The 26698-nt window shown below is 49.5% G+C and overlaps 1 protein-coding gene across 3 annotated transcripts in view; it reads right to left on the bottom strand.

The window, feature by feature from the left end:
- Positions 1–1742: 1742 nt before the first annotated feature.
- Positions 1743–26698, bottom strand: part of IFT122 (intraflagellar transport 122) — a 71960-nt gene continuing 47004 nt past the window's right edge. For 2 of the 3 annotated variants that reach the window (XM_049641015.1, XM_049641016.1), the window contains 13 exons: positions 24655–24816; positions 20453–20619; positions 17516–17687; positions 15401–15503; positions 13358–13498; positions 12118–12212; positions 8811–8911; positions 6607–6772; positions 5509–5620; positions 4721–4846; positions 2958–3037; positions 2458–2622; positions 1743–2058 (listed from right to left, as the gene is read on the bottom strand). In XM_049641015.1, the coding sequence (XP_049496972.1) occupies positions 1969–2058; positions 2458–2622; positions 2958–3037; positions 4721–4846; positions 5509–5620; positions 6607–6772; positions 8811–8911; positions 12118–12212; positions 13358–13498; positions 15401–15503; positions 17516–17687; positions 20453–20619; positions 24655–24816 (1680 nt within the window). In that variant the 3' untranslated portion in view covers positions 1743–1968. Of the gene's footprint in view, positions 2059–2457; positions 2623–2957; positions 3038–4720; positions 4847–4973; positions 4990–5508; positions 5621–6606; positions 6773–8810; positions 8912–12117; positions 12213–13357; positions 13499–15400; positions 15504–17515; positions 17688–20452; positions 20620–24654; positions 24817–26698 lie in introns of those variants that run through there. The other variant, XM_049641017.1, reaches the window with a different exon arrangement.

The following is a 26698-nucleotide window of genomic DNA, read 5'->3' as shown; positions in this document are numbered from 1 at the left end:
AAGGGTCATCAGCCTCATCAGATGGAGACTTGAGGCTCAACCTCAAAGTCAGAGCTGGAGGAGGCCCTTCTGCATACATGGGGAAACTGAGCCTTGGAGAAAGAATGGGCCTGGTCAAGACCTTGTCTAGGCTGAGACAGGAGAGATGCAGAACATAATGCTTAGGTGCAAAGGCTGTGCCTGGGTGTGAATTGCATCTTGGCTCAGTAAGTATTTGTTGAATAAAGGAGAGAATGTTGCTGAGCCTCAGTTTCATCATCTGCATTAATGGGCATTCTTGGAGGCTGTTGAGGATTGAGGAAGACGACGCATGGAGTGTGCTTAGCAATGTGTCTGGTACCCAGTAAGCATTTGATTTAAAGGAAGCTACTGTCTCAGACCTCCACAGCTTCCTTGTGCTTCCCTGCGGCAGCAGAACCTGGCATGGCACACCCTGGTTTTTGTGTTATTCGGCTGAGAAGATGCATGCTGGAGTCTCAGAGTGGGCCCCCCACCCCCTGCCTCTAGCCACCAACCATCTGATCTGTCACTGTGATTGACGCCTGTTGGGTGGCTAGGGCTGTTTTCTCTCTCTCCTCTCTTTTTCCCAGCCATATGCAAATGATTTTAGTTCAAATAATGCGCTAATGGAAATCCTAACACATTAATAAATGTTTAGCAAGAGAGAGAGCATGCATGATGGTAAGTAATTAGACACTCAACGGAGGAGTTCTGTTGGCACAACTGTCTGGCTCCCTTTCTTTATTTTCCTCCATCATCTCCAAAGAGAGACACAGAGGGAGGCAGGAGAGGAAGGGGGAGGGCAGGGGGCCAGCTTCAGCACTCACCACTGGGTGGTCTCTGCAGCCACTCCTGTCTCCAGGCCTCAGTCTTCATCCCTCCAATGGGGACATTTGTCTGGCTCTGCCCACTTCACAGAAGAGCTGTAAAGTATCAATATCCAATCACAGGGGTGGTTTTCTTATCTGACAGCCCAGTTCTCCTTCCCCTGCTGTCAGGACTTTGCATAAAGCACTGGATCACTGCCACCTCCGGGACAGGTAGTGTGGAAAGCAAAGGGAACAGGGCACTCAGGGAAGGGCAGATCAGGGGCTTCCACCGAGGGCTGGATGAGCCCTTGGGCTCCAGCACCTCCACCGACTCTCATGGCTACAGAAAGGAAATCATAACGATTCCATCACAAGGCTGGTGTGAGAACTGAGACAACATATGAAACTCGGCTGGCATAGAGAAGGTCCCCAATAAACGTCAGTTCTCCCTCCTCAGCTTCCAAAGTGCTACCCACTCATGCTCTCAAGCTGCCAAATCAGACACTGTTGATGCTCAGGGGCAGCAACCTTAGCAGAACCTCAAACAGACCCACTTGCTTCAGGAGCTGGAAGGAAGGGGAAAGCCTCAGTGGGGTAGAGGCCTCTGTGGGGCTGGATGAATGGAGTAAAGGGGGGCTTGGCCATAGGCAGGAAGCAGAGGGTGGGTTCCAGAACCTCTGCGGAGAGGCCCTCTTTGCCATCGTCTTTGTGGAGCCAGGAACCTTATTTTCTGGTCAAGACAGAGCCCCGCTAAACCAAAATAAATAAACACTCGTTCCCCTACCTATTCCCATATTGCCATTTCGATTAGATTAAATTTTAAGAGCAGGCAAATGTAATGTTCCTCTCAGATCAAATTAGAAACAGGTGCACTTTTGCATAAGGAAATTAAGTTGCAGACAATATGAAGATTTGCTAAAATGCAGACACTGATGAAAATAAGTAGCCCTTTTATTTGTAATTATTGAGGCAATCTGTTCACAAAGTGTACATGTTAATGGTCTGACAGATCTGTGGACTCCAGCAGGCTGCCACCAACTCAGAGCCTTTCTGAAAGTAACAGATTTTTTTTTTTTTTTCTGACAGTTTAACTCTTCCTGTGACAGCCCATCCAAGCGCAAGGTGGCCCTGGTAGGAGTGGTGATCCTGAGGGGGCCAGTCACGGGCCGGGGTCATCGATGCGTCTCCGACAGTAGGGGCAGCAGGTGTGTTGAAGCACCAGCAGCTCGTAGTCCTCCGAATGGAACATCTGAGAAGAAACGGTCATGACCCAGTGCCAACCCCTGAGCCTGGCAGGGACTGTCGCCCTTCCAAGGGGGAGGAGGCCTGGCAGTGAGTCAGGGCTAGAAACACAGGATCCAGAACACCTTTGTCTGAGGACTAGAACAAAGGGGGGAAGGGTCTGGGGTCTGAGGCCCCTTTTCTCTCTTTTTTTTAAATTTATTTATTTTTGAGAGAGACACAGACAGTGTAAGCAGAGAAGGGGCAGAGAGAAAGGGAGACAGAGAATCCCAAGCGGGGATCAACACCGGGCTTGAACTCACAAACCAACTGAGCCACCCAGGACTTCCCCAAGGGGACACTTGTGAAATGGAAAAGCAGTGTAAAGAAGAAACTGGTAAGCACATATGAGTTGTAGGCATAGTACCTGGAAGCAAGAGGGGCACATGGTGATGGAGGCGTCAGGCAGGAGCGAGCGGAAGTACTGCCACTGCAGGGGTGGAGGCCAGCGCTTGATGAGGACATCCCGACGACTCATGGAGCGGAGCACTGACCGGCTTACCACCACGGGCACAAACTCTGAGCCACCTTGCTGCAGGGTGGGCAGGTGGGAAGCAGGGGGCACAGATGCTCTCACTCAGCCAGGGTGACGTATTTATATGGGTCATGATCCCAGAATTTTGGGGGCAACCAGGGAGGACCCCAGAAACTTCCCCTGCTAGGTACCTTGACAGAATGCTGGCAGGTCAAGTAGCTCCTGCTAGCCATCTCTAGTGAGGGGGAACCCATCACCTCAATTCCCCCAGTGGCCTTAACAGGGAACAAGTCTGCTTCATGCCAAGCAATGTGTACAGAAGGGATCTGAGTCACCCCTCCCAACAAGTCTCAGGTGTCTCCACAGCCCATCACTCAGAGAGGTGCCCTCACCTCAAAGCTCAGCTTTGCTGTGAACGGGTCATCATCTCTCATGGAGTCCGTGGTCTCATCCAGCCTCAGAGTCTGGGAATCTGGAGGGGTCTGGTCAAGGATGCAACCTGAGGCTGAGTGGGAAACAGGTCCTGCCCTCCACCCAACGCAAGATTCATGGGAACTCTATGTGGGCCTGGAGTGTTTCCTATGACTCGTCTGTGGAATAGGTTTCTAGATAGAGAAATGGAAGGAACATAGGCCAGGGAGGAGACAGCCCCTGTCACACAGAGGCTGGGCCCCAGTGCACATGCAGGAAAGGGGCTCTGATGGGCTCTTTGCTGCCCCATACAGACCGTGCCATGGCCCACGTAGGCCTGCTGACCAGAAGTACCTAGTAAGTGGAGGCTGCAGGCCTACCGCGGGTGGGAGGAAAAATAATGGGCCTACCTGGAAACCATGGCCAGAAAACCTGGCAATTCCTAGAGAAACACTTAGCAATCACCATGTAGTTTGTAGGCAGTTGAGAAGGCCTTACAGGTCCTATTTCATGTAGAAGGGGGTGAGAACTCCAAGTCCTAAGGCTAGCCAGACCAGGCTGAAGGTGCCTAGGGAGCTGCCCCCTTTTGCCAGGCTGATGTGAGACCAGGGTGAGTGGGGTTCCCACAGGAAGGCCCCAGGGGAATGGAGGCTGCTGGTGCCAAGTTAGGTATGACATGTGGCCCCCCGGCAGTAACAAGTTAGCCAAACCATCTGACTTGGGTGTGCAGAAAGCTGGCATGCAGACATGATTTCTGTCCCCCTTTTTCAGCAAACAACTCCTTGGTTTTTCCTTTCTGCTCTGCTTCTCAAAAGGTGGCCCACAGACCAGTGGCACTGGCATCACCTGGAAGCTTATAGAAACTCAGGCTCTCAGTCCGCTCAGACCTGCTGAACCAACTGCTGTGTGCTACCAAGGTCCACAGGTGATGAATGTGCACAGTCACATGTAGAAGCCCTCCACCTGTGTCTAGCTGGGACAATGAACATGGTCCTAGCTAGAGGGATAAGCTGAGGTGTGGCCTTTGGCCTAAGGTATCCTAGTGAGGATGTGCCCTGGGGTTTTTGCTGTCATGCTGGGAGGACCGTCAGCCCTTTCCCAGGATTGTAAGACTGATGGGATTCAGGGTTGGTATTGCTGGTGGGACAGGGTGGGTGCTATCAAAGAATGAAGTCACTCAGAGGACAACAGAGCCAAGAAGACAACAGACAGCCTCCCGCTGGTGCCGAATGAGCACCTGGATCCAGTTGAGTGTCTATCTAAGACTAGGCTTCTTTACACCCTTTTGTTTGCTCAGCCTGACTTGTGGCATCTGTCTCTTGTACATAAAAGTAACCTGACTACAAAAGTTGATAGACATCATATGTTGTGTTGGTTGCTCATCAGCTCTGCATGGCCAGAAGCAGACAGTATGCTTTTAGGAGCTAGGGTAGGCGGGAGGCCCTCCCAGGAACGAGGCATAGGTGAAGACCAAGGTACCATCTCCCCTTCCATGCCTCTTCTGGGTCTGTAGGCATGCACTGTCCCCTCCTGTACCTCTGCACCCTGGCCAGCTCTCTGCCCATTCCCAGCCTGTCCCTGCCACCATCTGGGCCTCTCCAATCACTCAGCAGTAGTCTGCCATGCCCTTGCCCCCACTGGCCCAGCCATCCCCCAAGGCCCTCCTGCCTCCTGCCTCCTGCCTTGCACCCAGGCCTTGTGTTCGGCTGGCACACACAGAGGTCCAGCCCAGCACCCAGGATACTGCTGCTTGTGATCTCTTGCCATTTGTTCTCGTGCTTGTGTCTTGGTGCCTCCAGGTCAATGAGGGAGACAGCTTCTTCATCAGTGATCCCCTCTTCCAGGTAGAATTCAACCAGGTGCAGCACCTCTAGAGGGCACAGGGCACAGGGCACAGGGAAGGGCGGTGGGAAGGCCGGCTCAGGAGGAGCTAGGGGCGGGGATGCTCTCACCAGGCAGCATGAGGGGAGGTGGGAGGATCAAAGTTCCTTCCCCACCTGGCAGCAGGGTTCTCTGTAAGCAAGGAGACACAGCAGGGCCGCGTCTTTTGAATACTGCATGTCTGGAGGAAGCAGGCACGTATGCATGTGTGTGCACATGTGGCGTGTATGTGCATGGGTGAGAAGCAGTGGTCTTTAGCCCTTCCTTCTTTCCCCTAATAGCTGGATGGGCTCCTCTCCAAGGGAGGAAGAACGGCCTCTGCCCAGCTACTTGGAAGGGGCTTCTGATCCTTCATCAACATAGAAGGAACTGGGACTTAAGAGCCCATCTTAGCCTCCCAGACCCAATGCCCGACCAGTGGTACCTGGGCATTTATATTATGCAAAACCCCACACCAGGTTCTGAGGGGTGGGTGCTTCAAGTCTGGGCAGCAGGGGGGTCCTATTTCTGGGAACCCTTAGTGACTGTGCATCTGGTGGGGTGGGTTGTCACACTGTCCCCAATTTACAAATGAGGACACATGTGGCCAGTAAGCAGTGGAGAGGGCTCAGCCATCCACTGGCTGCTCCATCTGCACAATGCCAGACTTACCATAGGAAGAGGCGGAGAAGACGAAGGGCTGGCGGCAATTGATGCAAACATTGCCCAGGTTGTTCAGCAATGGGTTGTTGGTGGAGCAGCGGTAGCACAAGGGCACCAGCTCCTACAAAAGCACAAGAACCACAACTGCCCAAGGACCAACCGGGAGGGAAGAAATGCTCCCCACTCTGATTTCAGCCCCCTGGGGCCTGGCTGCCAAGAAGAAAGGCCATCTGTGTGGGCAGGGAGGGGGCACTGGCTCAGGGCTCTGTGCTGTGGTGACTCAGGATAAGGGCCTACAGAGGCATCTGAGGCCCCATCACTTGGGCCCCACTGCTCTGGACACTCCTTCACAGGCAGGGCTCAGCAGCACATTTCTCCAGCAGGAATGACAACACCACAGCTGTCATTTACTGGCCACTTACCATGCATCAGGTACCGTGCTAAGCACATTATCTGGGCAGGCTCATCTGTCCTGTGGGAAAGCTATTATGTATGTCCCCATTTGATAGAGGGGGAAACCAAGGTTCAGAGAAATACAGACATAGCTAGGAAATGGTGGAGTTGGGATCTGAACCAAGGTCTGTCTGATGCCAAGTCTCTGAGTTTGAAGGAGGAGATTGTGAAAGAGACAATAGGTTGTCAGGTTGGAAGAAGAGGGCTGGAGCACAGCTGCGCCGCAGATACATGGGACAGTGATAACCTGGTTCCAGAAGGAAGGTGGACTAGGGCAGGGGATTCTAGGATGAGGCGAAGGCAGAGCCACTTGGGCACAGAGGAGCAGAAGGAGGTTAAAGGCAGAGCAGTGTGGGCTGGGCTGAAGCCAACTCAGAGCCTCAGAGGAGAGCTGAGGAGAGCAAGGGAGGGTAGGACTATGGGGCCCACACCAGGGTCTGTGGCTGGAGCACAGGAGGCTGAGTAGAGGACAGAGGAGGCAGAGAGGGAAAAGCAAGAGTTAGCAAACCAAGGCTTAGGAAGGGGAGGAGGTTCACAGAGCCCTGAGAGCATGGTAGCCATCTTTCAAACAGAATCCAGGCCAGGAAAGAAGGTATCAGGAGATGTTCAAGAAGAGGAGGAGAAGCCTCCTGCTTGAGGGAGCTGTGCCCTCACCTCACTGTCATGGAAGGGCTTGGAGCGGATGGTCAGGCTGCCCAGCTCGATGGATTTCTGGAACCTGGCAGGAATATGCAGGCCTTGCAGCTTGTCATAGGCATGTCGGGCCAGCTTGTAGGCACCCAGGGCCTTGCTTTGCTTAGCCAGAGTGAAGAGTGTTTTTCTGTCAATGACAGGGTTAAGGACAGCAGAGGCCACACTGGGCCTGAGAGCTGGCACTGCCTACCCTCAAAGTGAGCCCCGTGCTGGAACACAGCTTGTGCTAGTGCCAGGACGGCATGGGCAGGAGCCTGAGAAGTGCTTTTCTCATTTGTGGGATGTAAGTGTACTTCTCGGATATCAAAGCACAGGGATTTTTCCAGAGATAAAGACAGTGCAGTTTCCATTAATATTTTAACCTTGCTTAGATTCTCTGGGCCTGCTGATGGCTCATCTTGTACCCTGACTAGGCCAAAATGTCTCTCCCCACCTCGCCCAGCCTGCCAGCCAGGTCCTACAATGCCCAGCACCAAGTGCCATCCTGCTCCAGCCTCGCCAGGAGGAGACAGGTCCCAGACTGCCTGGGGAGCTCACTTAGATCCAGCTCACAGAGGTCACTGGGTGCACAGTACTTCTCTCTGCCTGCATTTCCACCAGGAGCCACAGCGATTTCTGAGGGACAGCCTCCCCGGCTCTCTGAGGCTCTCCTCTGGGCTCCTCAATCTGAGGCTGACAGGCCTTTACGCTTGATCCCAGGTCACCTTAAATGCTAAATGTGCCCAGGCCAGGCCTGCCCTTCCTCCCCTGCCCCACTGGTGAACCCCCTTCTCCACTGCTCCCTGGCAAGCCTCAAGTACCATGCCTCCTTGGCACTCTTCTTCCCCCTGATGCTCCTGCTTCCCCACACCCCCAGTGTGGCACCTTCTACCCTAGCAGTTACATGGTGGTAAGTTTCCTTGTCTGTGTCTCCACTGTCACCCCTCCCAGTCAGGGACCATGTCAGGAGCCATTTCTAGGTCCCCAGTGAACAGTATAGGGTGAAGCTTAGGGCAGAGGTTCAATCAAACTCTGCTGACTTATATAGAACTTGTTGGAAAGGTTGGACACATGTGCTGAGGCTCTGGCAGGTGTGGCCCTGACCACTCCTCTGCAAAGGTCTCAGTCAATGAAGGCACAGCTTGATTTGGGGGAGTTTCCCCTGAAATGTAAATGATGGGCCTGGAACCCTTTAGAGAAGCTAGTTCTAACCGATTAATACCTCTGAGCTCTCTTCTGGGAAGGCCTTTTCCTCACAGAAAGGCGGCAAGGTTGGGGCTGGAAAGGGACTGAGAGAATATAAGCTTTAGAAGAGGACAAGGAGAATGTCCTTTTGTGACTTTTATGACTATAAGGACTTTAAGGATTTTGGTTGTATCCTGGTCGTTTCTGGCAGCATGAATCCTCAATCCCCTTTTCTGCTTACAGCCTCTCAATGGCCCTCACAGGTTTGGGGAAGGTGAGGCCAACTCACAGGGAGGCCCTCAGGCCACTGCATCCCAGCTTGGCTCCCACTCCCCTCTTCAGCTGCTCCCATACACCATGCTCACTTCACCTCTGTGCCTTTCCATGTGCTGGGTACTCTCTTGGAACATCTACTCTACCGTCTTCCCTGGTAGCTTATGGGATGGATGTCAGCAACTCCAGACAGCCTTGCCTGACCATGACCCCAGCCTTAGCTGCATTCCACCCTTGGGCACAGCACACATCCCACTGAACTAAGCCCAGTTCACTTGTTACTTCCTCTACTAGATGGCAACTTCGTCACCTATTGCCTGGCCCAGTGTCTGGGGCACAGCAGGTGCTCCATCTACTGGGCTGAACAAACACCCATCACCCTTCTACCCGGGGAAATGCCCAAGAGTCCAAGTGTTTCCTATATTTCAGTTACTCCCTCATTTATGGGTTCTGGGAGGGCTTGGGTAGTGTATTGGTTAGAGACCCACTGCTGGGCCAAGCCCAGAGAGCCCTGAAAAACAAATCTTCTCTTGGCACTGGCCCCTTGGCCTCCCTTGGCTGAGATGCTTCTACAGCAAAACAGCAGCAGCAGGACAAACTCTCTCTCTCTTCCCTGAGGGCTACAGGAGAAAGGGAAGGATCTGCCAGTAAAGTGCTCTGGAAAGAACTTTGCAGGGGCCATTAGACAAGAGGGGTGGGACTGAGGGTGGGGGTGAGAGAAAGGATACACCTTAGAGATACCCAAGGGGGGGTCTTTGGTCAGACTGTGCAGTAGGAATCTGGAGATGTTGAAGAGGGTTTCAGGAAGATGGGAACTGAAAGGCTCCTCCTGCAGAGAGAAAAGAAAATAGGGATTGAATTCCTAAGGCAGACACCAATGATTGTGAGTTACTTCAGTAGAAGAGCAATCTCCCTTAATGAGCATCTACTGTGTGCTTTCCAGCAGCCGTCTCATGTGGTCTTCAACATAATCCTGTGAGGATACACTGTCATTGCCACTGTATTGATGAAAACACTGAGGCCCAGAGAGACGACTTGCCCGAGTTATCCAGCTAGAAAAGACTGGAAAAGAGCAGAGCTGGGATTCAAACCCAGGTCTGATTCCAAAGCCCAAGAATGCCTCTCTTCCAAGCTGCACTGCCCCTGGTGTTGATAATAACTCCACTTCCTCGAGCTCAAGTTGTCTCCAATTAGCTCGAGAGAGAAGACCTTTCTTTTATGCAATTTAGGACATGACCCGACATAAGCATGTCTTTAAGTGGACGCAGTTAACTCTTTAGAGCATGAAATCACATGCCTCTTCTCCAGAAGCAGCCTAGCCGCCTGATGCCCACCAAACATGTACATGTAGTGGAGCTCCTCAAGGGCTCAGCCCCGTGCCCCCAGCACCTGGCACAGGCCCTAAGAGACCAGGCACTAACACACATGAATAGGTCTTCTGTACCTAGAGGCTGCCAGAAGCTCAGCATGGTAGAGCACAGGGAATTTTCTATCAGGGAGGGGTCCATAAAAGGTTAAGAATACCATTTTGAAGGAATCTGGCACATTGTGTGCAAACTGAGACTACTGAAGATGACAAGATGAAAGCAGGCCAGCTCCCCCTCAAGCACTTCAATGGTAATAAACTGACATTTCCTGAAGGGTCTTGCTAGGCTGTACTCATCAGGGAGCCAGGAGGACTTAGACCCTAATTGGTCTACATTTGTGAGGACTTGCTTTATACTACTTCTTGGGTTTGGAGCCCAACATTCTCTTGTTAGCTCTCATTTAAATTTCTACAGCCTCTGTTAGTTCCAAGAACCCAAGAAAACCTGAGACTGCATCCTTTTCTGGGTAAGAGCCAGGGAGAAGCCTGCCTCTGGTTACATCGCACTAGGTGTGGAAGCTAAGAAATGTCCCAGAAAGAACAGAATGGGGGGAGGGTCCTCAAGATTAGCACTTCTCCTCTGGGAAAGAAGCCATCATATCAGGATAGGTCTGATGCTCCCCTTTCCAGTCTGCTCTGACTCAGAGCTGCTCTGCTGGGCTTTGACGCCAGACCCTAAAATACCACCCACCTCCAGGCCTTTGCACATGCTGTGACCTCTGCCAGGAATGCCATTTCTTCCCCTCCTCTTCCCTTGCCCCATTCTTACTAATCTCCCTCCTCTTTGTTTAGGATCATTTCCTCCAGGAAGTCCTCCTGGTCTTCTAAGCTTTTCTCTTGAAGGAACTGGACTACAACTGCTTGTTCACAGACTGTGAGTTCCTCATGGGCAGGGATGTCTTGTTCACCACTGTATCCCAAGGCCTCAGCACAGGGCCTGTCACACAGGAGGGATTTGTTGAATAAAGAAATGGCCCAATGAAGAAGCCTCAGCTAGGATGAAAAGCCCCAGCTGGTGTGAAGATGCCACAAGCTCACAGCTGCATGTAGGTCCTGGAGAAGAGCTCAGTTATTACAGAAGGGAGACAAAGACCTGAGCTCCAGAGTGGCTCAGGTAAACCAACACTGAGCTGGGGTCCTGACTTTCAAGCTGAGTTGAGTTTAGGATCTGTTTTAGGGTGGCTTCTTTCCACATGAGCACCTAATAGAAATGAGGGGCCTTGAAAAGACTGTAAGGGAAGATGAGGTACCTTGAAACCACTGACCTTGGTGTGAGGAAGAGATGAGATGAAGGACTGACAGCTGTCTCTGCCTAATAGAGGAGTCTCTCTTGCCAGACTTTCCTCAGAGACAAAGAACGTGCCGAGTGCCCAGCACAAATGTGGGGTAAAGACCCGGTGTAAAAGGTAGGGCCTTTGAAGATGGGCAAAGAACTGTGAAATGCTTAGCCTGCAGGGGAGAAGGCCCACGGAAAACTGGCTGGAAGCCTCCGCACAGGGCAGGAGGAATAGCTGACACTCATCTAGGGTCACTCTGTGCCAGGCTCTCTTCCAAGTGCTTTTCCAATATTAACTCATTTAATCCTCACAAGACCATCAAGTAGGTACTATTATCGTCTCCATTTTACAGAGAAGGAAGCTGAAGCACAGAGGAAAGTAAACAACCTGCCCAAGGTCACACAATGGAGCTGGGGTGTGAGGCCGGTCATTGGCCTTCTCCACGTTAGAGGGGGTGGAGGAGCAGAAGCTAAGAGCACAGGCTCCGGAGCCAGCCCGTCTGGGCTTGCATCCTGCCTCTCACGTACTAACTGTGGGATCTCTGTGTTCAGCATCTCAGTCTCCTCATCTGTAAAATGGGGATGACAATACTTACTTATCTCACAGCATGATTGAAAGGATTAAATACATCGATACAATAAAGTCTTTGGCACATTGCTTGCTAAGTAGTAAGTATTCAATAAAGGTGGGTTATTGGAATTATCCTCTTAGTTTATTAGCACAGGATAAGCTCACATTGTAGGAGCTTAACATTTGCTGAGAGATTGAGGATACACAAAATGAGGGAACTGATAACAACCTATCACCTGTTCCCCATTGTCAGGAGACAGATTTAAAATGCTTAATGAAAAGAATCAGGGAGTGACTAAAAAGAACCATTTGGGTCTCTGGAGATCAAGCCAGCCCTCGTTTTATAGAGAAGGAAACTGAGAGCCAGAGAGAGAGAACAAATTGCTCAAGGTCAAATTGTTCAAGGTCACATAGCAATTGAGTGGCAGGGCCTAGGAGAGACCTTGGGGCCTTTGGTTAGAGCTGGGCCTTCACCCATCTAGAGTAGAACATCCACCCCTGATCATTTTAGAGATAGCCCTTTGTCTGGCTAACCCAGAGTCTGCCTGAGTTTTATAAACCTAAAGCTGGCAACTAGCAAGGCCCATGCTAGCCCTGGCTTATTAATTCAGAAACCCAAAGCTTGCTACAGGTCAAAAAGTGGCTAACTGAGGAAAATTAAAGTCCCAAACTCTGTCTCCCAGAAGATCAGAATTTCTCAGCAGGACATCCTGCCCAGTCGGTTTACTTTCCATCCAGAGGTCTGCTGCTCTGTAAGCCATGCCTGGGTCCCTAGCTTAGTAGGCAGCACCCTCACCAGACCCCATCTCCTAGCCACCTTACCGTATACTGATGAATGGCATGGTAGCCGTGGTACAGCTCGGCCAAATGCTGGAAGTGGTGGAACTTGTCGAGCATCACATCCTTCTGGGCAGGGTCTGAGGTGTGGAGCAGGAGGGGGTAGGGCAAGAGGGGAAAATGTGTCAAGCCGTGTCTACAAGGCGAGGCAGTGGCAGCATTGCTAGTGTCAGCTCTCCCCCGACATCAGGCTCGTGCCAGGGAGAGTGACATGGAAGTGCAGTGATGGGAAAGGTGCTGCTTAGGAGCTGGGACCATCTCAAGACAGGAAAAGTCTCAGCTGGGCAGAGTATGTAGCCAGGAAAAGTCTGAGGACATTTTTCGAAAGTCCTCCTAGATCCCACACTGCAGCCTACTGGGTCCTTCCACCAGGGAAGCGCCAGCTGCAGCAAGAAGCAGGTGATTACTGGCACCCGGACACACCAGAGGAGTCTGGCATGGAGGGTGGGCAGACGTCGGCTTTACTCATCTCACCTCAAGCCTCTTCCCTCTGTGCCATGCCTCATCCAAGGCACAGACCACTGGCCGGACAGAAACATGCCACCTTACACCTGGGCCTGACAGTTTCCAAACTAGAACCACAACTTCGGTAGGCTCACAGCAGCCTTACGAAGGCAGCAGGGTAGGATTATCCCCACACCACAGATGGGAATATAGAGCTTAGGAAGAATTTGTGACTTGTTAAAAGTCACCTAACTGCCTCAATTCCAGTGTTTTTCCCATTCCAGCATGCTGGCCTTAGTCCAGTGAAAAACATCTCCCAGTCCCCTCTGCTTCCAGAACTCCCCCGGTGCATCATGGGAAATCTCAAGAAAGCAACATTGAAACTATTTTTCTGCCTGGGATGAGTGAGAATCTGGAGTGTATTACTGTAAAGTGATCTCTTCTTCATCTTTCTATTTAATTAAGTTTTTTTTAAACCAGTGCTCACCTGGGTCCAGTTATAGGCTCCCAGGTAGCAGGGGAGAGATATGTTCTGAATCAGCAACACAGGGCAGGACCTCCCAACCATAACCCCAGGATGGCCCTCATACCATCATTAAATTTATGGGCAAACTGGAAAAAGATGACACACCAGATTATGCTGCTGCAAGACAGGGTTACGGACAATACACCCAGTAAACAAGCCCAGGGCTTTAATTAAAACGTCCCAGCTCTTTCGATGTTTATCTTGGTGCCAGAGCAGGGCTGGGGAAAACAAGCGGCCTGGCCGATGTTTACTTACCTTGAGCTATATCAAGGCACTGCATGGACAGCATCCAGTAATAATAGGCAGCGTCATTAAATCTGTTCTCCACCACAGCATTGTGTGTGAGCTGCTCCAGCACCTTGACTGCTTCCTGCTGCCGCCCAGCCTTGTGGAATGCTAGAGGGGCAAAAAAAAACACAGTTTGAGGAGTGGGATGGAATTCTGTGGGGCTTGCAAGGGGCTGTTGTAGAAGTAGGACATTCATTGGGAGCATCTGCAGCACTTCGTTGCTGGGATGCGCCTCTCAGGCCGAAGGCTATAAATAGCCAAAGCTACATCCTGAAAAAAAGTACAGTGAGATATATTCCTTTTTGGCAGGGAAAAGGCAGCTGACTTTGGAAAGGCATGGCAGAAGAGAAAAATCCTAGGGGGCAAACTGCAGGGCAAAGTCTGAGGACAGCACTGTTGCCCATCACCAGTGAGGTTTTACCCTCAATCCATTCTAGGACAAAGTTTTGTGACATCTGGGGTGACACTCATAGCACCTGACACTTTAACAGGTTTGGTAGTTTACAGAGTGTTGCTGATTCCTTGATGGAGGATCACAACAGACTTACTAAGGTGGAGGTAAAGTGGCATACCCAAGGTCACAGAACCTAGCTCAACTCAAGTCCTCAGTCTTCAATTGTGTGCTTTTTAATGACAACCTTGAAAAATATGGCGCAGTTCTAGCAATCAAACATTTGTGAAAACATGCAAAAAAATCTCTCAATAGTTTCTATATCCATTTAACAGAAACTTCCTGAATCTTGACTATGTAGACAGACCCTCAGGATATTGGGGGCTGCCAGGGAAGCACTTGTAGCTATGACACTTGCCCACATATGGAGACTCAGATGATCCAAATCCTCTGCTTTAGAGAAGGAAAAGGTCTGGCCTTTGTTCCAGTCTCATCTATAATCTCTTGTCTGAGTACCAAGTTACTATGGCGATGGATTCTTGGAAGGGCAGACACAGACAGATGGATAGGTTGATGTGTTTTGCCCAAACATGCACATACTTCAGCAACTGGGTGCTCTGGAAATGCTAAAGCAGAAGAGAACATGCTGTCTTTCAATGGGGGCTTTTAGCTGAGGAGCTCCAACAGGGAGACATTTGTTCCGCAATGTGTCCGGAGGTGGCAACTGTTACCATATAGAAGTGTAAATGAGATGCTATGGAATATGACACACCCAGCTTCAATAAGAAGACTTCTTAAGTAGGCAGCAAGACCTAGTCACAAGAATCCGGTTCCCAGCCAGCCAGATCCTGGTCCAACCATGGCTTTCTGACTTTGCAGGGCACAGTTAGCCTTGGTGTCTCTGCAGGGCTGCTGGCAAGGTTCAGGGTTATATAGTTAAGCGCCTAACCAGTGCCTGACACAGAGAAGGAAGTCACATTTTAAAATTATTACCACCAATTAAAGCTCTGTGCTTCCTTTCACTCCTATCTCAGATACTGCCATACCTGGAGTACAGTCCACTTTACCAATGGAAATGCCAAAGAGCAGAGGTCACCCCATTTATCTGAGCCAGAAACAGAACCCAAATTCCTATTTGCGGTAGAGGAAAGTGGCAGGTGAGACCATGCCAGACACTCTGTGGGAGTCCTCACATTTTGTCCCCACACCAGCCTGGCTCAAATTCCCTCTCTGCCACTTCCTTGCTGTGGGACTTCAGGCAAATCCCTTCACCTCTTCCAACCTGTTTCTCATCTAGGAAACAGTAGCTACATTATAGGGCTGTCGTGAGGATTGAGTGGGAAGCTATATTTGAATGCACAGTGCTTTGCTCAGAGAAGAGACAGGACCTGTCTAACGTCCGGAAGCAAGTGAGTGATGGACCCAGGTGTGTCCAACTCCAAAGCCCATGTTCTTTCCACTGCTCCCCAGTCTTTCACCATGAAACATGTCATATCCCCAGGATGAAGTCATCCATCATCAAGCCCACAATGGGAGGGGCTTGGTAGCCTTCCTGAAATGTACGCCTTGGCAGTGCCGTCTCCTGCCCCTTCTGCAAGGTGGCAGTCTGTGTGGCCTACCTTTCTGGGATTCCTCAAAACGATCGTTCTCTGCTAGCCACTGAGCGTAGGGCACATAGATGTCATCCTTAAACTCAGGATGCTTCTCACCCAAAGCAAAGGCCTGGAGGAAGGAGCAAATGCATTCTTAATAAAGCAGCCCCGACAGCCCCCATGAAAACATGGCACTTGGCTGAATCCATTAGGAATGTGTCATATTTTGCCAGCCTGACAACTCAGAGGGGGAGAGTGCCTCCCCCTACCACCACCCCCAGAAACGCAAAAACAAATCAGCTCTTTGAAAACAAAAGGCAATTAACAGCAATATGCAAGCGACTGGATTCAATAACAACACAGTCTGTTTCTGGACCACAGAAGCGGCACAGAATCGGAAACATTTTATTTTAAGGATTTGCGTGGGCTCCTGTAGGGCTGCAAACAGATTTCTTTTAATTGCAGGCGACACCTAAGGAAACAGAATTGACATTATCATCATCACTGCTTATTAGCTGTCAAAGATGACTGTGGACTTGGTGCTGTATAGGACCCAGTGACTGCTTTATCTAAGCCCCAGAACCACCTGTCAGGCCAGGAGAATTAGAAATGAGTCATGGGGGACAGTATGTGGCAACAAGGAGAAAGTTTGCCTGATGCACAGTTAGGACTGAGTGGTTCGTTCGTTTTCTTTCTTTCTTTCTTTCTTTCTTTCTTTCTTTCTTTCATGATTCTATCTATCTATCTATCTATCTATCTATCTATCTAGGCTTCAGACCCACCGCAGAGCCCAATGCAGGGCTTGAACTCATGACCCAAAGATTAAGACCTGAGCTGAGATCAAGAGTCGGACGCTTAACCGAATGGTGCCCCTATTAATTTTTTTTCTAAGTAACCTCTGAACCCTACATGGGGCTCAAACTCACAACCCCAAGATCAGTAGTCACAAGCTCTGTGGACCAAACCAGCCCGGTGCCCCAGGACTTAATGGTTCTAAAATGCTGTAATATATGCTGTTAAAGAAATCTCCTAATAAATTTATCTTGAGAAGCCATTGTTGCCTGTCCTTGGCCCCACCTCTTCTCATCAGTAACCTTGTCACCTCAACAAATGGAGCCATTCATAAGGCAGACGAGAGTCAGATAACTTTACTCAGAAAAGGTCTTGCTATGGCTCTGTAAACTAGACCTCAGTGGGTGGGTGCGTGGGTGGGTGGGTGGGGTAGAGCAAGGACCATAGGTACAGCCTCCGATCCTCTTGGGAATGAATTTCAATCCAGGGCACAGGTAGCTACACAGGTAGCACAGTGAGCTACAGGGTGGGAGTCAAGCCACAGAGTGGGCAGCACATCAGCTGCTACTGCCAGCCCGGCCCTAGGTATCTTTGCTACTAGCCCGGCTAATTCTTCACACCCACCCCTCATGCCAGAGATATCCAGGTTAGGAAAGAGCGGAGAAGGAGCTGCCCATGAAAAAGCTCTGGCAGCTTGCACATGTCAAGTATGGGTGGCATTTTCTGTTAAAAGGCACCCAGCAGGTTTTGAATGTTACACATGTGTCAGAGATCCATCAGTATGTGGCGTTGGTCAAAAGCAGTTCAGACCAACAGCAGACAGTGAGGGCTGTTAACTCTCATGTCCACAGTGTGTACTACAGGGCTGGCACAAAGCCAGCAATGCATAAAGATTTTCTGAATGGGGCATCTGGGTGGCTCAGTCAGTTAAGCTTCCGACTTTGGCTCAGATCATGATCTCAGGCTTCATGGGTTCAAGTTCCACATCGGGCTCTATGCCTACAGCTCAGAGCCTGGAGCCTGCTTCAGATTCTGAGTCTCCCTTTCTCTCTGCCCCTCCCTTGCTCAAGCGCTCTCTCTCTCTCTCTCTCTCTCTCTCAAAAATAAACATTAAAAAATTAAAAAAAAAAAGATTTTCTGAATGAATGATTGAATGAGCAAATAAATGGAAAGCTCATACTGAAAGGGCCTCTAAGACATTCTGGCTCAGAAAATTCGAGGCTTAGTCTCCTGATTGCCAGGCCAATGTTCATTCCCATGATGAGGGGCAGCTGCTCCCCATACAAACCCCAAAAAACTGACTATGGCCAGGTGGGGCCCCCTGACCCATTACGCAGGCTCTACCCTCACCTCGTCCCAGCGCTGGGTCTCCACGTGCAGCTGAACCAAGGACTTCAGGTCGCCAATCTTCAGATAGGTCTCAGCAGCATAGCCAGGGTTATCCAGCTTCTTGAAATAATGAGCGCACATTAGCAGGGGCTCCCGCTCAGCCTTGTCCAGTTTACGGGCAATGTCGATTAACCTGGAGAGATGAAAGCATAGGGAGAAGATGGACTCCTGTAAAAGGGGCCTGGTCGAAGGAAGCAGCATTAGCTTTTGGGTCTTCTTGAGGGTGAGCTGCGCGTCGACTCATGTTGATGTCCCCAGTGATCAATATGGTGCCATGGCCCCTGGTGTCTGATGGGTGGTTATTAAATGAGTGAATACATAATCCAGAATTGTTGCCCAGTGACTGGGAGAAGTCACCTGCTAAAGGACACCATTCTCCCCAACCTTGTGTGCCTTTCACAGAGTCACTATCTACACAGCAGGATCTGGGGATAGAAACAAACATCTACTAATCACCTACTGGTACCAGGCATAGTGCCATGAGCTTTCCCATGTGTGATCTCATTGAATCTTCACCGCCCTAAGAAGTGGTACTATAATTCTCATTTTACAGATGAGATTAAAAGCTACGTGGAAGATGAAGCAGGGTGCTCAAGACTCTGAAGCCATGAAGTGGGAGAATGTTCTTTCTACCACCTTTTCAGGAATTCTCCTAGGAAAGTAGAGGCAGAGGCATGAGAATTCTTCAGCTGATAGGACCTCAAAGGAAGAGGCATGTGTGGGGCTCTGGAAGAAAGGCCCCCAGGAAATCTTGGCTGTGCCTCTCTTGCTGGCCAAGGTGCTGACCACAGGTGAGGGGACACAGGGATCACTGGCCACCACTTCTTCCCAGTGGTAACTGCACTCCTCCCCCCCCCCCCCCCCCGCCACTACTCATGGGGCAGGAAGGCTGGATGGAATGTGCTCGTTCTTTCTGGTCAGGCGGGATTTGGAGTAAAACCAGCTCTCTCAGAGGAAAGGGGTTCTACCCAGCTTTCTCTTTGTGAGAAAAGAAGGGGAAGCAGCTGTAACAGATCCCTGTCTCATAGACAGGCAAGCTCAGGGAGGCCTGTCAATCTGTACTTAGAATAATAATGGCATCTAAAAATAACACTTCTCAGTGGAGAAAGGTGGCACAGCCAACCCCTAAGAGGCCCCCAGCCCCACCCATCAAACCAAATGTCCCTGGGGAAGAGGCACCTTTTACAGCCAGACCTGGAAAAAGAGGGAACATGCTTAAATATCTCTTTCCCAAACTAGTTAGGTATCTCCAGGATAACCTGATACATGTCAGTTGCAAATGAAAGTGACATGAAAAACCAGAGGGGAGAGCAGGGCCACAAATCTTCCTGGCTTTCTCCTGTAACATTCCTTCTGTGAAAAGAATAATTTGGGGGGCAAGATCTGTTGCCTCTGTCTCCAAGAAACTGTATTCTTGCACAAGAGAAAGATGGGATGGTAGGTCATCCACCAAAGTCCCTTTGTGAGGGGCATACACGCAAACTACATGGTGGAGTTCAAGGAAGTGACATAATCATTAACCAGCCCTCTCCTTCCTCAGGTCCTGCCTAGGCCACTACTGGACCACAATGTGGCTTTCAGAATAACCAAAAGCCTTTAGGGCTCAGACTGAGCCACCCTCAGGAGCCACTCCCTCACCTGTTCTTTGCCAGATATGGCAATGTGCACCTGTGCGTACACACACACACACACACACACACACACACACACACACACACAAATGTGAAGCCTACTTTCCCTGACTGAGGGAGAAGAAAGCCATCCTCTGGAGGTCTGATGCTCTAAGATTCTCAAGACTGAATCCATCCTCTCTCTGGGTGGCCCCACCCCACTCTCACTCCTCTTCTGTTTTCTACCTTGGAAAATGGCATTACTGACCATCAGGCCCAGAGTTCAGAATCGGTCTTCAACTCCCTTGCTGGACCAGCCTCAAGTCCACATCCAGCTGGGTCCTGTCAGCTGTGGCTCCTCCACGTCTCTTTCATTCCTGCAGCCACCATACTTCTCTCTGGTAACTAACTGCACTGGCCATTTGTCTGGCCTGCCTCCCTCTCATTTTCCCTCCATTCTACACCCACTGCCTGAGTGAGCTTCCAGCAGCACAGCCATGACCAGGGTTCTTACTCCTACTGACAAATCTCAATGCCTCAGCTTAGCGCCTGAGGCCCTCCCGAGGTGGCCAGCCCAGATCCCCCTGCCTGCAGCCAGTTGTCTATCACCCTCTTGCCCCCACTTGTGTATTCCAATCTCAGCTGACTCCTGGTTTGTGATGTTCTTTTGGCCTCATACCCTTCCCCTTCCTACCACCTCTACCTCTTAAAATTTATCAAGGCCCTTCATACAAAGACCACCTCCTAGGAGAAGATGGCCACAGTTCTTCCCCTGAGAATTCATGTCTCCTTCCCTGATGTGCTTAGATCTGTTCTTGTTCTTTTTTAGTTCCTACCATTACACATGTTAGGAGCACTGAAATCAGCCAGGTCAGTTTGAAGCCCAGCTCCACCGTTTGCCAGCTGTTTTGCCTCACGTGATCACTTGGTCCTTGAGCCTTGGTTTCCTCATGGAAACACCACAGCTTTGGGTACGGGAGAGAATCAAATGCCTGCAAGATACTGCAGTGCCTGACTCCTAGGGAGGCTCAGTCAATGGCAGCTCTAATGCCTGGGTATCTCCCCCTACTTTCCCCCCACCCCCGACCCTCTCCCCAGGGACTCACTAAGCTCCTCAAAGGCAGTGCCTGCCTTGTTCAATCTCTGTGTCTCCCCCAAACCCAGTCACTATAACATTTGGATTATATATTTAGAGAAAAACTATTTTTTCCCTTGTCAGTCAAAACCAAGAGGTGACATGACATGACATGCTGCCAAATGCTTCTTGGGGCAGGGACTGAAAACCCACGTGTCGACCCAGCCATGGTCACCGCTGATCTCTATGGCCTTGACATGCTCTCCCGCTGAGATGTACATCTCCACTGCAGCTTTAGGCTCGTTGATATTTCTAGCCCAGTCAGCCTGTTTGGTGATTAGCATCTTTGTTTCTTTGGGGTCTCCAGATTCAAGGAAATCCTGAGGAAGCACAACAAACAAAAACACTCCGGATTAGAACTTCCTGCTGCCAGCATTACGTCAGGCTGCCGAAAGCTGGAGCAAGGAAGGGCTCTGTTTGGCTGAAGTAGGCAATCAGGATGCAGGCGTGAGCCCATCCCTGCATGGCTGACTTGGGGGGGGGGGGGGCGCAGTCCCAGGTATCAGGGAGGAATGCTCACAGGCTGCTCCACAGGTGCTCCTTGGGGGTACCGGAACGGTGTCAAGGACTGTAGCCCTCCATGTTTCCTGCCCCTCCCACTAACAGACATTTGTCTTTCAGTTAAACAAGACTTTCCGGACTCTCTCGAGTACTGTACACAAACTCTGCAGTGCTGGGGTTTTGTGATCAGGTAGCTCTGTCTCTCTCTCATATAGAGTTGGCTATTTGTGTGACTATTCCTATATGTGACTCCACAACCTGGTTGCCTAATTTCAAATATTCAGATCTAGGATCTTTATTCAGGTAATAGGAATGATACCATGTGCCTCAGAGTGAGGCTAAGGACGTAGTCCCATAAACTTAAATGGACAAAATGATGTACAGAGTTCTAGGGGAGCCCACCCTCTCCTCAACTACCATACCACACTGGAAGTACTGTTTCCATCTGTTTTCTGATTCTGTTCACACTCTGTTGCCTGAACTTAGGGTATCATCCCATTGGCTTTTTCCTCAGTTACGTGGCTAGGGCAGAGAACACTCTGTTCTGGATATCAGGTCTGTAGGGAGAGGGACAGCAGGAGGCCATGGTAGGGTGGGGTTGGGGAAGAGGCCTAGAGAGAACCCAGAAAGGAAGAGATGTCCTTCCACCACAACAGGAGGCCTCTGAAGCTCTATGCCCAGCTTCCCTGGGTTGGCCCTGGAATGCATGAGAAACAGCCTCAGAAAATCACCTCTTTTCAGGATATAGTTACCCCAACTATATGTGTGGGAGTTTGCCATAGTTGAGAAGCTTTGGTGCTGACATTTTTAAAGGTGGGGCTTTTCAAAAAGGGAAATTAAAAGCGCTTAGAAGCAGATCTGCATTACTAGTAAGAAGCGGTTTGTCTTAGGAATAATGTACCCTGCAGAGAGTGCGCTGTGTCAACCTCATAAAGTATAAAAAAAGCACTCCTTTCCCCATGATTAGCACTCATTTGTCAGGAAAGTACAGTCAATGTATGCTAAAAACCCACTTGAACAATTAGCTCTCCTTTTTTTCCATTTGCTTTCAGGGTAATTGTGTAGCCCCTAAAATAATACATTAGATTGGCCTAAGACAACCAACTGTTGTAAGGGGAGGAAAGGGCATCATTTACTCTGATGCTGGAAATCCAATAAAATACAGGCCCATCTTGCTGGCATCTGGTCTCTCTGGAGTTCACACAGAGAAAGAAACTTGGAAACAATCACTGACTATCTGAAGATGCCTAGTTTGGGCCGTTACACACACAGCCTTTACAATGCATACCCTTTATGCCAGTGCAAAGTCAGAAACTCTGCTAACCTGGTTGGTTAGATGAAGTTAGCAACTGGAGAAAACAGGCATCCTAAGAGAACAGAAATATCCTTCAAAGTGAGTGCTCAGTGGACTCAGGGCGACTACAGTGAGAAGGGTCAGAGGCCACGAGCAAGCCATAAATTTGGATCATCAACAAGGAGACCAGCCAGGCACACAGCTCACATGCTTGAAGCAGCCACCTCTAGCCCAACAGCCCAGCTCCAGGAGCTCTGACATAACTGAAGCTGAGTCGAAATGGTTCCTTCAAGGCCCAGCAAACTCAGTTTTCAAAGGTTCTTTGGTTCCATGAAGCTAATTTACATGTTATCTGGGGCCATGGCAAAGACTGTGTCCTGGAGTGGACAGAAAGAGACTGTGCTGAGTGATGAATGAGACTAAACAGTGTTCTCATGCTTGGTGATTTTGATAAGGACATACTATATAAGAGTTAAGAGCATTATAATTCCCTTTATCACCATATAAACATGTCACTTATCCGGAAAGCATACAATTTATTTGTACGTGGGAATGTAATTTAAAAATTTTCCAAAAACCAGATTGAATCTTGGGAAGCAATTTTCAAGTAAACAAAAACATGCCATGTTAATAAGCACTGTATTCCACACCCCCCCCCCCCAACATAATGTGTACATACACATTTCCTCAAAGTCAGACTACTGGGGGGTGGGGATTGAAACAGAACCAACTTACTTGGAATTGCGATCAAACACTAAAACCAAAACAACCCCCAGAATATTTACCTTCATAGAGAGGCAGACCAGATGGAGTGTGTAAGTGGGCTGCATTTCTGGATGGGAGACTGTGGTGCCAAAGCCCAGCCGAGGTGTGAGGAGGGGCCTCAGCGCAGGGCAAGGAGTGGGGCTGGCCGGGGAGAGGCCTAAAGAACAGCCAGTCTGTGCTCATGCTAGGCTCCTCATATGTTCCCAGCCTTTCTATAGTTTGGTCTTTACAAAGGGCTTCCTCATACATTATTTTGTGCAATTCTGAGAACTGAGCTGAGTTGTAGCTATGTTAACCTCTGAGAAGAAAATGAAGGCTCAACGAAGTGAAGAGGCTTTCCCCAGGTCACCCAGAGGAAGGACTAGGACTTTCTCCAGCTCTGCAGATGCCAAGGCGAGCACCAGGGCTGCTGACTAGGAGGTTTCAGAAGTTCCAGGAGAGGCTGCTGGCTCTGAAGAACAACCACACCCCATTGTTCCTAATGCCTAAATTTCACTCCTAGGCATTTAATCCTTTAGTTAAGGTTTTGTCCTCAGGTTATGTTGTTATCCCTAGAAAATGATGCACTGATTTAGCTGTTCTCAGTATGAATGCGGTGTTCAATCATATGTACATGGTGGGAGTATAAGGAAAGGGTAAAAGAGTGGAAGAGGGCAAAGTGGGGGAACCTCAAGCACTCCGATCTGACGGATGGAGTAAAGGGAGCACCAAGGTGAAGAGACAGGCTGGGACCCAGGTGCTCATTCAGATATTGATGATGAGAAACCCCTGAGCCACATCCCAGTGACTGAGATGCAACCTTCAGCCCCAGGATCTCACAGGTGGAAGATAAAAGAGCATAGCCATCTTTGGGAACAGCAAAGGAGGAAAAGAATGGGGAGGATTTTCCATCTTGAACTTGTGAGCTAGATAACTACCATTAATAGCCACTAATTGGTTGTAGCTGATGACTCATTTAATAACATTCTGAAGTGTCTTTTGACAGTACCAGGAAAGGCAGGTTAACAAAAGCATCTCTGTGGAAGGAAGAGCCTCATTGCTCGATGCACCCAAGGCTCTTTTCACCTTGCATTAGGCTGAACTACAAATGTCTTGACGGCCTGGGCTCCCCAGTGGGACTCGTTCTCACACAAACCATCAGGAGCCTGCTCTGGGAAGACCCCTGTCATGTACACAGACCGACTGGAAACTAACCAAAACAGAGGATCTACAAACGCAAGAGGAAATCTCCACCATCACCCTTACAGATACATCCTTGGGGTGACAGGAGGCACACTGTACTGGAGGGCAGGGACTCTGTCATGGTGTCTCCAAGGCCTAGTGGGAAGCCTGGTAGCAATCTGAGAGCAGACACTTAGGAAACCGTGGCTGAAGTGAACCATATTGTCCTGTATGAAAATGGTAGAACCAGCTCATGTCTGAGGATGTGGGTTCTCGGTGGCTTCTACAACAGTTTAAGAGAATCTGTGGGAGAAAGACCTGAAACCCTGAACCCTGAACAATTAATGAAGGGACATGTTGGTTCAGACTCACAGTCCAGCCAGCTCTGGCACTGACAAAGGTTTGAACTGTCATACTCTTGTCCCTTTGATGTCAGCCTGAAAGGTCAGTTTTAGGTCAGCCTGAACCAGTGGCCATTGATGGTTTCTTTGCCAATTTGCCCAAACCCTTTCTAATAAGGCAGTTGCTATTTTCCATCTATAACATATCTTAGGGTAAACAACTTGGGCACCATGGTGGCAGAACACTGGTGGGTTCCACATGGCAGCTTGGGCCCAGGATGTGGCTGGATTACCTTGGCATACTCAAACATGCGAAGGTCGGTATACATTTCGAGTGCGAGGTTCTCGTGCCCACTCCTCTTGTACAGTTTGGCAGCTTCGTGGAACTTCCCTTGGTAGGAAAACACATCTGCCAGAAACAGGTCATTGTTGGTCTCTCCCCGCTTCTTCCTCTCCTGGAAAAATTAGAAGCACAGGAAATAGCCCCTGCAGCCATGGCAGGAAGCAGCCTTTACAAAGGTTAGATGTTGCTATTTCAAGTTAAGCCCCTGGGCTTTTCTACTGGAACCTCCACTTGGCTCCTGGGCTGTTGTGTCTCTCCCCTAGGTTTCTGGTGGGAATGCCTGACAACAAAAGCAGATTTTTTCCCCCAGATGAGTGAAGATCAAAAGTAACGCAAACTTTTGTTTGTTTAATGGAAATTCCTCAGGGCTGCTTTCTTGTATAATCTTCCAAGGAAACAACTGGCTAGTTAGGATGGTGTGTATTACCCACTCTTTGGTGGCCCCCAAGCTCTCAGGATCTCCCAAGTCCCCAGGCCTGGTTTGGCTGAGCTGTGACTCATGATGATGCAGACAAGGAGAAAGCTTAGGGTCTCTTCACAAGGAGACAACAAAATGGGATAATGAGTCTTAATATGTCCCTGTCTCTAAAGAGAAGGCAAGTAATGCCACATGCTGAGCATCTGCTAGGTGCTGACAGGACCCACAGGTAAGTGGTACCACTGAGAGAGCTGAGATTCAGAAGAGGAGCAGGTCAGGGTCATAGAGAACTGGCATTTGGACTCAGTCTGTCTGACTCCAGATGCTCTTTGTACCACATAATACCACCTTCAGAAACATGTGACAGTCCCCAACAACATACCTGCACAGGCACACACACAGACGAGCAGCACTGAGGATGAAGAGAATAACTGACATATTCCTTCCTCTGGTGTTAGGGAACATTCATTAGTCTACAGCTCAAGTATTTGTAAACACTCCATAGCACCCAAAGTCTCATCCCCAGCAGTTTCCTTTTGCTTGTTTTCTAGCAAGTGTATCACAGTGGGGGAAGATGAGACATTGAATCAAACTCCCAGACAAGCTGGTGAAAGTTTTAACAGCTGGAGGCAACATGCATGCTTCCCCACTGACAGAAATAATTTTTAAAAACCAAAAAAAAAAAAACAAAAACAAAAACAAAAAAAAACCCAAAAACCCACACTCAAAATTGAAACATAAATTTAGCTAAACTATGTGTAGTTTAGGCTAATTAATCAAATAAACTAACTACTAACTGTATGGAGTGAATCAAAATCTTGCCGTAATAGGTCTTACTAGGCATGGAATTTAGGCCTGGGCCACAGAATATCACCATGATCAATAAAAAATGATTTACGTCTATTCTGTATGTACGTAGCCATATGGGCAGATTCTCTTCCTCCTGTTATCAGTATAGTTACATCTCCCCTATCCCAAAGGAGCCTAGCATGGAACTCAGTTCTCTGGAATGATGCCGAATGCCTAGAAGCAAGCTACTAAGGCTTCAGAGCAGCCCAAATGGCTCAACGCTTGAAGGCAATTTACTCTTTTTCAAGAGGCAATTCTTTTTTTTTTTTTCAAGAGGCAATTCTTACAAGTTTAACCAACTGCCCAGCTCCTCATAGCACACTAGAAGAAGCAGTAAGACATGATAAATGGCGAGAGGTGGTCCTCACAGAAGTCAGTTACCTTTGCATAAAGAACATATTCCATGGTTTCATGTTAAGGCCTCTAGATCCAGACCAGTGGATTCCCAAATGCCAGCCCCTATAATAAGCAGTACTGGGCATTTCAAGTAGATGGCTCTGAACAAACCCTTCACCATGCAGGTAAGTAAGCTCCTTAAGACAGTGCTGGGGTGGGGGTTATAGAGGCAGTGCATCAGAAGCAACTTAGATGGCAGCAGGAACTCAGGTAAAGATAGCGTGAAGGGCACCTGGGTGGCTCAGTTGGTTGAGCGTCTGACTTCAGCTCAGGTCATGATCTCACGGTTCATGGGTTCGAGCCCCGCATAGGGCTCTATGCTGACAGTTTA

This window comes from Panthera uncia, chromosome A2 (genome assembly GCF_023721935.1).
Source record: "Panthera uncia isolate 11264 chromosome A2, Puncia_PCG_1.0, whole genome shotgun sequence".
Lineage (NCBI taxonomy): Eukaryota > Metazoa > Chordata > Mammalia > Carnivora > Felidae > Panthera > Panthera uncia.
This window is presented reverse-complemented; position numbering and strand designations above follow the sequence as displayed.